Source organism: Callorhinchus milii, unplaced genomic scaffold (assembly GCF_018977255.1).
Source record: "Callorhinchus milii isolate IMCB2004 unplaced genomic scaffold, IMCB_Cmil_1.0 Scaffold5, whole genome shotgun sequence".
NCBI lineage: Eukaryota > Metazoa > Chordata > Chondrichthyes > Chimaeriformes > Callorhinchidae > Callorhinchus > Callorhinchus milii.
This window is the reverse complement of record NW_024704746.1, coordinates 24,651,182-24,664,417: the sequence shown is the minus strand read 5'-3', so window position 1 is coordinate 24,664,417 and position 13,236 is coordinate 24,651,182. Positions and strand designations below refer to the sequence as shown.

General features: G+C 43.1%; 1 protein-coding gene across 2 annotated transcripts in view; it reads right to left on the bottom strand.

Annotated features, from left to right (window-relative positions):
• The window catches only part of LOC103182811 (nardilysin), a 31,032-nt gene extending 29,477 nt beyond the window's left edge, over positions 1–1,555 (bottom strand). Inside the window, exons 1-2 of one of the 2 annotated variants that reach the window (XM_007899956.2) lie at positions 1,430–1,555; positions 1,062–1,341 (exon numbers count right to left, since the gene is read on the bottom strand). In XM_007899956.2, the coding sequence (XP_007898147.1) occupies positions 1,062–1,231 (170 nt within the window). In that variant the 5' untranslated portion in view covers positions 1,232–1,341; positions 1,430–1,555. The remainder of the gene's footprint in view (positions 1–1,061; positions 1,342–1,429) is intronic. The other variant, XM_042335140.1, reaches the window with a different exon arrangement.
• Positions 1,556–13,236: the final 11,681 nt, after the last annotated feature.

The window sequence follows — 13,236 nt, the reverse complement described above, 5'->3', positions numbered from 1 at the left end:
GGTGGAGAAGAACTGAGTGGACGACTGAAAAGAGTGATCAAAAGTTTGAATACCAAGGAGGCCGAGAGACCAGAGCCCTGGTTGCAGACGGGAGAGAACATTGTTGCCGACTTTGACCAACCTGTCCCAGTGCAGGGCTAAAGTCAGATTTGGGGGTCTTGTAAGAGTGATGCGACAGGAAGGAACAAAGCTGGAAGCCTACCAGCTCACCCATCTCCACTCCCAATTTATGACATCAAATAAATCCCACAAATCATCAATTGGTGGCAGTAATGCACCATCCAAACATTGCTGCTCTCATTGATGCTGTTTCAGTTGGGAGTTATGTAGCTTAATAATCATTTGAGGTTGCTTTGTGGAGGCGGGGCACTGTGGAACATCGCGGGTACAGTAAGAGCTTTATAAATTTATCATACTTGTATTAAATCCATGTGTAACTTTAAGCCCAGGGGATTGGTTGTAGATTTATATATTACTCTACAGTCAGTGGAGGTAGTTATAGATTTATATATGATAAATCCATGGCTGTAACTCCAGGGCTACAACAAATAAGTGATATTTCCACTGACATGACTTCACAATGATGACATGACATCATAAAGTGCCTTCAACTGATGGCTTTGGGCTCTGAGATAATGAACCGACTCATCCCCAATGAACCTGTTCAGTGGGACCCGCAGTGACGCGCCGCGGTGCAAGGACTCCCGCAACGCGATTCTTATTCCAACCTGGAAATAAGAGCATTAAATAAACACATTCCGCCGATGATTCCGATCCACAGTGGAAGCCGCGCGTTAGGGTCCATCCCATTCAATCCGATTGCTTGGGCAGTGTTTTCACTCCGGGCTCCGGGCCTCTGCCCCGCGTGAGGGGCGCTGTGTGACACGGGTTGTTGTTACTCCGCCTGCAATCTGGAGCCCGGCGAGGCCTGGGCCTGGGCCTGGGCCTGAGGTGATGGGGACAGTGCAGTGTGGAGGTTGGGATCAGTGAGATGTTGCGGAGAGGCTGACACACACTCTCTCTCTCTCTCTCTCTCTCTCGCGCGCGCGCGGTGACGTTACCTATATTCTTTGGGGTCATTGGGAGATTTGACGATGTCCGCGTCGCTGCGGTTGTGGATCATTTCTTCCTCCTGTTCAGCCTCGGGGGCGATGTCCCCTTCCCCCGCACTGTCCATCGTGCCCGGGCCGGTCTCCATGGACAACGCCTGGTACTTGTTCCTCACCGGCATGGTCAGGGGCGGAGGCCCGGGTCCGGCCACCCCGCCGACAGGCTGAGGCGCTGCTGTCAACCGCTTCCCTCGAGGGCCACCGACTGAAGGCCCGGGACCAAAGCTTAGCCCTGAAGTCAGTTTAAAAAATGTGTGAGGTGAAAGCAACCGCTTAAACATACAAATAAATAACCCGCGCCGACCCTCGGCCTTTCCCACCTGATTGTTTCGCTTATACCTAACGGACAATAATGGCTGCGGACTGACGGGACCCCGCGGGAGCACGAACCCAACTGCCGGCCTCGGGGCCGCACCGCACTGCACCGCGCGCCGCCAGCTCCCGCCTCCCCTGGCCTCTGATTGGTCCCTCGGCCGCCCTAACCCACAAAGCTTGATCCTGAATGGCTAGGGTGCCCGTCAGTCACTCCCGCCGCCGCTCAGCTCCCGCCTCCCCCCCACGCCGCGCTCGCCACCTACCCTCATCTCTGATTGGTTCTCTGCCCGCCCGCACCCACCCACAAAGCCTGGCTCTTGAGTGGCTGAACCGCCCGTCACTCACTCCCTCGCTGACTCCGCCCCTGCCTGGGACTGGAGGCGTCACGTGTGCTACACTGGGTGGGGGGCACCAACTCAACTCCTGCTAACCCAGTAAGCCATGGGTAGGGTAGGGTGGGGAGGTCCTCGCTGGACAAGCCAAAGCCATGATGGGTAGGGTGGTCCTCGTTGAACAAACAGCGGGAAAGCTTGCCAGGCAGCGATATCAATGGCTATGGGGTTTTAATAAAAAAAAGTTGCATTTGATACAGCGCCTCATCACGTCTTCGAGACGTCTCAAAGCGCTTTACAGGATATACTGTAAAGTGTAGTGACTGTGTATTTTGTGGGCAAAACGCTGGCAGACAAAATTGCGCACCGCAGTGTCACACAAACAGTCATGGATTGAGTGACCAAATTCTTTCTTACTTTCTTATTTATTTATTTGAAGAGATTATTACTTTCTTGTATTTTAGCTGGTTAGACTCTAGTAATTACCTTCAATACGCACTCTGGGGTCTGCAAGCCTTGGCTCTTGCTAACCTGCGCCTAATACTTTCTGGAATTAGCAGGACATATACCTCCAGAGAGAGGGAGCGGATTCCCTTCCAACAATCTATCTCTGTAGGTGGGATGCATGGAATTCTTAGTTTGGTTTGGAGACTCTTAAGCACGGTGATGGGTTCCTGTATGTGTCAGACACCCGGCTGACCCCCCAAAAAGTTGGGTTTGGGATATGGTTTCGCCCACAAACTACACAGTCACTCCACTCCACATATATACTTCAAAGCCCTTTGAGATGTCTCAATGATGTGATAAAGTGTTACATCAAATGCAACGATTAAAATTATTATTATAGGATGGGAGATGGGATATGGGGTGGAAGCAGGGTTGCCAGAAATTAAAATACATTTGTAGCGCAAAGTCAACCAAATACTAGCCCAAAAGTAGCCCAATATTATGTGTTGCCCAATATGGGTAGAAAATTGGCCAATTTAGGGTTAGTACTTTTAAAACTGTAAGTAAAAGTCGGAAAAAATAAGTTTTGCAGGTTTAAATTTTATAAAATGAAGCTCCCGCCCAAAGCCATTTATCACACAGAGTACAACAACACAAGCAATTGGCCGAGAACCCGCCCAATTTGACATTATATAGGAGATGGAATGGAAAATGGGGGGGTGAAACAACAACAACTTGTATGTATATAACACCCTTCACACAGGTTAGCATCTCAGAGCAGTTGATGGGCAGAGCTCAATCCCAAACTGTGGAGAGAGAGGAGGTGACCATAGGCACCATAAGTTAAGAAGGATGGCTTTCAAGTGTGATATGAAGTTGTGCAAGGAGGGAGCAAGGCAGAGGGATTGAGGCAGAGATGAGATAAATTTATAATAATAATCACCCTTGCCTTTGATATAGTGCCTTTTTTATCAAGAAGACATCTCATAGCACTTCACAAGATTTACACTAAAGTGTAATTACTGTGTGTTTCTGAATACAATCTAAGTTGAGTACAACTAGCTGAACCTGAAACAGCAATTGAACCTGGGACCTACCTGTTTGTGCAGCTCAGTTTCACGGCGGATGTAGGTTTGCGAGCAGTACACAGCAGGGGAGCTGTGTAAAGTGTTACATTTATTTTGTTTGATGAAGGGAAAATTGCCAGAACAGCCATCCCATTGTCAGGAACAGTTGCTACGATGATGCATTTCAGTGCAATCATATTGTGGGTGTTTCCAGGTTAATGAGAAACTGTTTGCCAAGCATTGCCCTTCAATCACACTGGTAACAACATAAACATCAGTGATCAATTTCTAACAGCAAGTTACAACATTAAGAGGGTACTCGAGGGCATGCTGGTGACAGCACATCGGCAGGACTTGGAAAGGCAGACCAGTTACTGAGGGCAGGGAATCCTCCCACTCAGGTCCTGTTATCCCTGCAGCCAAAGCCTAACTAATGGGTAGGATGGTCGTAGCTGGACAAGCAGCGGGAATGATTGCCAGACAATGACATCAATGTTAGACTCCAGTAGTTACCCCGACGCATATTCTGGGGTCCCCAAGCCTTGATTCTTGCCAACCTGTGCCTAATACGTTCTGGCATTAGGTAAGCGGGATGTGTCCCTTCAGGAGCTCACATTCCAATCCAACAATCCATCTCCGGGATTTCCATGTGTAGGTGGGATTCATGGAAATCAGATTGGTTTGGCCACTCTTTGGTGATGGGTTTGGTCATGTGTCAGACAGCTGGCTGACCAAAAAAGAGGGTAGTAAGTGAAGAATTAAAACCTTTAGGGATTCAAATTGGGTTGAAAAAAAGAATGAACAAATATATTAAATATCTGCTTCCTGGAGGTTTTTACCAGATCGGATGAGTCGAAAGGCTTTCTTCATCCAGTCCAATCTTGTCTATAAATCTTGTCACAGATGAGATTTGCATCTCAAAGAACTGATACTGGGAAGAAACTTATCTGGCACACAGTGCTGACTGTCCGTCATTAAGTAATCAGTAAATTACACGTGGACATTAATTGAACTCCACTGCTCAGGAGCCATCATGGTACTAATGCACTTTAGATAGATGGTACAACAATAGCATATTATAATAATAATCCTTGCATTTAATATAGTGCCTTATCACATGTTCAAGACATCTTAAAGCGCTTTACAGGATATGCTGTAAAGTGAATTGACTGCATATCCACGCAATAACTTTGGAGCGATTTGAGCTACCTCTGGGTGTGCCGGGATAACACGTAAATATCAAATTACTTTAAGATTTTAAAAAAAGATAACATTACTTTATATGTAGATTTGTTTATGATGGTGATGTTCATGGTGACTTGCAAATGTCCACTAATGGTTCAATGCTGATATGATCCTGAGCCCATTTCATTTCATCTGGATTCTACACTTAATAAAACGGTGTATTTTACAATTCGCGCCACGTGACTACTTGCTGCAGGAATGGAGTTCATGTCCTTGATGGGACCATGCAGCCACCACAACTGTCTCTGAAAGCTTTAAATCTGTGGCTTTGACATTGTGCTCACACGACAAACACTAGCAGCAAATGGTGTCAGTTACCTCAGGTCACCTAATGAAGTTGGCAATCACACATTCAACATTTTATTAGAGTTCTGTGGAAGAACACGTTTTGTTATACTGTATGTAGTTTCAAGGGAGAAATGACATAGAAATTGGTACTGTACATTGCCGTAATAAATATTAAGACCATAAGACGTAGGAGCAGGAGTAGGCTATTCGGCCCCTCGAGTCTGCTCCGCCATTCAACAAGATCATGGCTGATCTTCTAACCTAATTCCATTTACCTGCCGTATCCCCAAATCCCTTAATCCCTCTATCCTTTAGAAATCTATCAACCTCAGTCTTGAATATGTTCAAGGACTGAGCATCCACAGCCTCTGGGGTAGAGAATTCCAGAAATTCACTACCCTCTGAGTGAAGAAATGTTTCCTCAACTCAGTTCGAAAAGGCTGACCTTTAATCTTGAGACTATAGTTTTAGATTCTCCAACCAGGGGAAACCGTCTCACGGCATCTACTCTGTCACTGGGGGCAGGGAATCCTCAAGACCTTTAAGAATCTTATAGTTTTCTATAAGATCACCTCTAATTCTTCTATATTCTAGAGAATTATAGACCCAGTTTACTCAACCTATCCTCATAGGTCAACATCCTCATCCCAGGAACCAACCTAGTGAATCTATGCTGCACCCCCTCTAAGGCAAGTGTGTCCTTTCTTAAATAAGGAGACCAAAACTGCACACAATATTCTAAGTGTGGTCTCACCAAGGCCTTATACAACTGCAGCAAGACTTCCCTACTCTTGTACTCTAACCCTTTTGCAATGAATGCCAACAACCTTCCTAGTTGCTTGCTGTACCTACAGACTAACTTTTTGTGACTGGTGTACAAGTCACCCAAATCCCTCTGAATATTAACACTACCTAGTCTCTCCCTCTAGAAAATGATCAGCTTTTCTATTTTTACTACTTAGGTGAATAACTTCACACTTCCCCACGTTATACTCCATCGGCCACCTTCTTGCCCACTCACCTAGCCTGTCTATTTCCCTTTGCATTCTTCTTGTGTCATCCTCGCAGCTTATTCTCCCACCTAGCTTTGTATCGTCCACTAATTTAGATATGTTAAGTTCTATTTCCTCATCTAAATCATTGATATAGACTGTCAGTAATTGAGGCCCAAGCACTGATCCTTGTGGCCTCCACTAGTCACATTCTGCCAATCTGAGAAGGACTTGTTTATCCCTACTCTCTGTTTTCTTCCTGTTAGCCACTCTTCAATCCATGCTAATATATTACCTTTAATTCCATGAGCTCTAATCTTATGCAATAGCCTTTTATGTGGCACCTTATCGAATGCCTTCTGGAAATCCAAATACACCACATCCACTGGTTCCCCCCTATCTAACCTGCTAATTACATCCTTAAAAAACTAAAGATTTGTTAAACATGATTTCCCTTTCGTAAAGCCGTGTTGACGTTGCCTAATCATGTTATGATTTTCGAAGTACCCCACAACGACATCCCTAATTAAGAACGCTAGTATTTTCCCCACCACCGATGTCAGACTAACTGGTCTATAGTTTCAAATTTTTTGTCTCCCACCTTTCTTAATTAGCGACATTACGTTTGCGAACTTCCAATCAATGAGAACCATTCCAGAATCCAGGGAATTTTGGAAGATCAAAAACAAAGCATCCAATTTCCCTTAATTTTAGTAAGAGATTTGGCACCTTCAATCTGACTCCAATAGCAAGAGGAACACAAGGCTTCCCTGCAGTGATCATGCCTCTCTCCAGTGTCACTACAGCATCAGGACTAGACCGTAAACCAGAATCACTTCCTTCCACTATTCAGTGATTCTCCCATTCGCCTCACACTAAACACACAAACCGTATGATGTGAATGGAAACAGGTTTACAACAACAACAACTTGCATTTATATAGCACCCTTCATGCAGGATAGCGTCCGGAGCGCTTAAATCAAGCTCATCAATTCAATTTCTCTCAAGTGGATTGAGCATTCGTTATGTGAAGAACAGTTAATTCATAGAATAAGGAGATGACAACAACAACTTGCATTTACACAGCGGCACAGTGGATAATATCTGTGAGCGCTTCACAGGGATGGAGCCAAGCAAGGAATGAAGAGGTGACAGTAGGCATGGATTGACGAAGGTCTTCACCCTTACATATAAATCCCTGAATATCCTAGCACCTTCCTATTTCTCTGATCGTCTTATCCCCTACTCCTCTCCTTCCCTCCCTCTCTATCTGTATTTAAATTCTATCTTAAAACCTACGTCTTCAACAATGCCTCTGGTCACTCCCTCAGCGCTCTGGGAGAGTGAAGGGCTCTGAGATGCTATCCTATGTATAAATGCAAGTTGTTGTTGATTTTTTCAATGAAAGGATTGTTCCATTCAGTAGTTTCATTAAAATAAGAAGAAAGCAATGCAAGAAGAAAGCATATTACTTAAAAACGTTCAGATGACCTCAATTCCAATCATCTGTCATTGCTCCTAATCCCTCGATACCTTGACCTAACAAACGTCTATCCACCTCAGACTTGAAAACTTGAATGAATCGATCCAGCCATAATCCACAGTCTTTAGGGGGAGAGAGTTTCAGATTTCCATTAACCTTTGCATGAAAATTGAGGAAATTGATTACGCTTGTTTTTTTTGAAAAGTTTATTTTTTTAAAAAAGACACAGAAAAGTTCCAAAACACGTGACCAGATTTTTTTTTCTAGCATTTATTAATAATCACCAATTCATTGAAAGTGTAAACAAAACACTAAATAAAGCAAGCACCTCATGTGTATATTCCCACCCCCCCACCCCCCCATTTTTTTAATTTCTTGAAAGATCAGTAAAATAGCGCACAACCCAAATGTAGATTACTGAACCCACCTTACACGACAAACAGCACTGAAGCAACACTGGATATTTCAAATGTTTTACCCCATCACTTTGCACGACATTCAATATCTAATCTTATCTTCTTATTTGTACTGGTGAAATCTAGGCTTTCACTCACTAAAATAGAACAAGGAATGCTGTAGTAATACTGTAAATTGGGAAATTTGACATGTTGATGTTTTTATTTTCAAATAGTTTTCGTCCTTTTCATATAAGAATGCAAAATGTAAATCAAAATATTTCATTATCTAAATTCTATATAAATCACTTATTACTTGGATTGCTATAAATTTCCCAATTTACTTTCCATCGATGTCCTTCTGAAGAGAGCTTAGGTTTGGTGTGTAATTTTTTTAGCTATAAGCAATGAAGGAAAGTATCTTTTTACAATAATGGCATTTGATATCGCGCCTTATCGTGTCGTCGAGACGTCTCAAAGCTTCACAGACTTTACTGTAAAGTGAATGGACTATATACTTTGTGGGAGAAACGTGGCAGCCAATTGCACACAACAGCGTCCCACAAATAGTCGTGGATTGAATGACCAAATTATTATTTTTTTTGAATGGATTATTACCACCGAAAAAGCGATCTGACAATTGATTAACAACTGGGTTCCTACTTACTGCTAGGTAAACAAAGGTGTAAAGTAAGGAAACTTGCCTAACATTTCGCCCTGCCCAGGAATCCAACCCATCTCCTCTCGCTTGTGAGGCGAGTGCTCTAACCACTGAGCTACAGGACTCCACAACAGGACTCCACTCTCTAAATGGGGATGTGACACTAGGAATGACATGAAACAGTAACACAAGATCTGCAATCCACAGCAGCAGCAAATGCCTTTTTTGCTGGACATATCAAGCCTGTAATTCGAATCAGGAGGAACACGGTTATTCCACGGGCATCTAGATAAGGCAAAACAAACATTTGGCTGGCAGAATTTTTTTTGTGCTAGGACTTTCATTTTTTTTTGTACGTGCGTGCAATAAAGTGGCCTAAACAGTCCCAGCAGCATCTGTTGACAACAAAAGAAAATGAACTGCTCGAAAACAGCCCTCACTCCCCCCCCCTTCCCAGCTAAACACAAATCAATGAATCATTCAGTCAATGAGGCTTTGTATCACTGTGTCTATAGCCTCAGTCAAAAAAAAACATGCTGCAATCCAGCACAGTCTGCTAGTGTGTTCACCTGTGCTGGAAACTGCTGTGTGTTCATCTGCCCTGACAGGCGGAGTTAGCAGTGTTGTGTGCCTGTGAGTCTGTGTGAGTATGTGTGTGTCTGCGAGTTGGGAGTGAGTGAGAGTGTGAGTATTTGTGTGTTTGTATGTAGAGTTGCCATCTTTGAGAGGCAAAAAAAATGGCAAAGATTGAAAATAGACGTCCACCAACTCAAAATAGCCCATCATGGAGTTCAGTCAGCACATAACACCTCTCCTCTCAGAACTTTCCCACTTATTTCCTTGAGAGCTACAGTACATTATATCATGCTCCCTTACTCCCCACACTTCCACCCCCCGACAACTCACTAATACTGCAAATTGTACACAGTTTAGGACCACACAATTTCAGCAAAAGAGGCTTTCCTCATATTTCTGCCCTGACTAATCCATTTAAACAGCAATAGACAAGCGCCATCACACAGCGCTCCTGTAACAGAGCATTCCTGAGAAGTTCCATATTTACAGTCTTTCGGCTAAACTACACATAAGTCTTAAGAGTGTTGCTCGAAGAATCTAACCAGCAAATGAGAACCTTTTCATCTGGGATCGGTATCTGCAAAAACACCACACACACATCTCATCCAAATCACTAAGAACTGGGTTTCAAATGAAACAAAGAAACGCGAGATGCAGGTTAGAATCATTCCCAGGTAAAGTTACATGGTGTGAAGCGTAAAGTTACAAAGCAACAGAGCTGAGAAGTGTGGCAGAAGGTTAAGGGTTTAAACATTCAGTGCCTCTCTCTTCCCCTTCAGTGAGACAGTGAGCCCTCCAGTAAACCCAGCTCAGGAAATAACCATTGAACCAAAGATATTTCCTGCAACACTCTCTAAGGGTCTAAATGTAAAAGGAAAACTGTTGCCACATCAAAGAAGAACTACAGGACTTTGGATGTAAGGAGCCAATTCTCCATGGAGAGGATTCTGTCACCTTGTGGTCAGTTGGTGTCTGACACACACTAGTTTGAGATGTTCGTTTGAGACATTCAAAATAAACATCCTCGCACTAAAACATCACAAAACACTTTAGAGGATTTACTGTAAAGTGACTGTATGTTTGTAGGAAAATAATTTGAACACAGCAGTGTCCCACAAACAGCCATGAAGTGAGTGACCAGTTTTATCTGGGGGATTGTTGGCCAAGACACCAGGAGAGAGAGAGAAAAACTCCCTTCTCTTTTCAAATAGAGCCATGGGATCTTTAACATGCACTTGAACAGGCATCAGTAGCACAGCACCTCTGGTAATGCAGGGCTCACAGCTCTCCTGCAGTGTAATTGTTGGTAAACACCTTTTTGTGTCCCAAATAGCCCTGTGGTGAAAGTTCTCCATCTGCACCGATGACTGTAGGTCTGTGGGACACTGGTTGCTGCGTTTGCCAACAAAATATACAGTCACTACACCTCTGAAGCCATTCAAGACTTCCCCCGACGTGAGAAGCTCTATATCAAATGCAAGGATTATTATTATTACTGCACTAGAAAATTTTGAATATTAAATCTTGACACCCATCTTCAAACTGCACGGTATGATAAAATAAACACCAATTTATGTTCTTTACAATAATACTGCACTTTTATAAGCAACTATACAACTATAAGATGGCACCATCAAACATTCACAAAACATCTGATGCAAACATTTACTGTTAACCTTCACCTATCTTTAAACTGATGCAAAGAGATTATTTCACAAGGACAGGAGCAGATAATTATTGGAGGTAAAATATTCACACAGAGAGCTAACATATACACACAACTTCTTCTTCATATTGCACTTATTTGGCCTATTTGTCCCCTCGAAGGGGAAGTTAGTTTGACAATTTGGAATGTGTCGCTGGCAGATTCGATGGCGTGAAACCATAGTTTCTAAGCAATGGGAAAAGTGGAGTTTTATACAGATGTGTTTGGAACAACCCTTTCTCTCTCTCCCCCCCCTCTCTCTCTCCCCCTCGCTCTCTTCACTGAAGTCCTAACACCACGTGGGAGCAATAATAAGCTGGAAACCCCCCGAGTTGTTACAAATCACGGGGCCGAGTGTCTATATTCGTGCAACAAATTAGAGAATTGGAATCACTGTACAAAGGGGAGATCACTGCTGAACCCATTTGATGAGCAAACAAACCATGGAGCAAAAGGCAGCAAACGTTACATTGAAACTGCAGCATCAATCAATGAGGCTGTGGTCACAATTGTTACCATGAAGACATCTTGCTCCGGGGCTATTGAAGGGGACGTGAAAGCAGGAGTTCACCTCGATTCTGAGAACAGAAAAGCAAATTGGGTGGTGGTGGTGGGGGGCGGGTAGTAAACTTGAGGGGGGATGTGGAAGAACGGGCTTGTGGTAGACTACAGTTAGGATAGGGTGGTTTCTGGAGGCAATTTTCCTTCGAGACCTGAAAAAGGGGAGAATAACCATGGAAGATCAGAGGGCGATCCTTTTTCAAAATAAATCAGCTCTAAATTTATTACAATCCAATCCCAGTGAAACAGAATAACACGGTAACACGGTCTCATTAGTGGGCTTGCAACTGGGGAGTTTGGAGATGGTGAGCTGGTGATTGCTTTGCATTCTGTTTGACACTCACTCCTGTTTGCACAGCACAGCTTGTCAGACAGGACAGTTGTACTAGAGACTCGGTGTCATTATATAAGACAGTGTAGTGTATCTCAACCGCTTGCCAACACCAATCTCCAGGTTGTTTTGACAGAAGACACTTTAATGCGCACCAAGACATCCACAGTGAGACATACACACGCACACAAACACACACCACACTCACACATCAGACATATAGGACAATAGAGGACTCTACTGCATATACACTGTGTTATTTATAGGTCAATTAGAACAGTAAATAAGGGATTTTGTTTTGGAATCAGGATATAATTTTGATTTATGTAACTCGTTCCATAGCAAAATGAAAAGGGCCTTTTATGATTGAATTTTTGGGTGTATTTTTTTTGTGTGTGCGGGGGGGGGGAAGAAAAAAATCAGACCATTTCGTATGATTGTAACAAACCAATCAACTGGAAGTCATTTGGGTATTAATTGGGGCTTTTGAATCAGTATTTAAAAAAAGAGAAATTGGGGCGAGAGACGAGGTGGTAGGTTTTGCACTAATAACTCCAAACGTTAGTAACAGGTGTTTTCCAGTCTGAAATTGCACAGGGGTAGAGGCAAAGCTTCAATTTTGTACATAGATCCAACCTCAGATAAGATCTCTTTCTCTGCCATTGTTATAATAATAATGATAATAATCCTTGCATTTTGATATAGTGCCTGATCACATAGTTGAGAGGTCTCAAAGCACTTCACAAAATACATTGTAAAGTGTTGTTAATGTGTATTTTGTGGGTGAAATACAGCAGCCAATTGCACACAGCAGTGTCCCATAAATAGTCATGGATTAATTGACCCACTGTTTTTTTCTTTGGAGGGATTATTACCCCCAGAATGCAATCCGCCAATCAACTAACAAGCGGGTTCCTACTTACTGCCAGATAAACAGAGGCTTGTGGAGCAAGAAAACTTGCCTAAGATTTCACCCCGCCCGGGAATCAAACCTGTGTCTTCTCGCTCGTGAGGCAAGTGCTGTAACCACAATGCTAAGGGACTCCACTCCGTCCTACTTAGCACATCAGTTAGCCCACCATTCCGCCCCCTCTACCACCCCCCTCCCCCACACATTGGATTTAGCTGCCACTCTAAACCCAATGATCTGTTCTGAAATGCTGTTATCCCTCTTCCCCATATTCCCAAGTATTGTTTTGAAACTATTCATCTAAACGTGAGGTTTTGTTTGAATTCTGCACCCTCAATGGTCTATCACTACAATACGCTTTTCTTTGTAACTGTCAGAGAAACTGCAGTAGAAACCATTGAAAGATTTGCTTTCTTCCCTGTTACCCTCAAAACCTGGGGATTCTCCCTTCAGAAGGACATGAAAGACACAATATGATTGAATTTCAGACGCAACCCTAATCACCCTGTAACAATACGTTATACAGCAAAACAGTCTGATCTATATAAACTATAGAACTGCCAGAGTCTGGGTCAAGACTTTATATTCTATGCAGATTCGACATAACTCATATTTTGCATAAATCATATTAAATATCTGGTCCCAACTCATACGACTGATGTGAAGTTTAGTGTGTATGGTAAAATATTTGATGCAATTCAACATCCACTTAGTGTAACAGCAGGCAGGAATCCTTACAGTAGTGTCTTTTCTTTAAAAACATTTAAACGTTATCTTGAAACTTATATATTTTTAAGGGACAATAAATAAATATCTTGC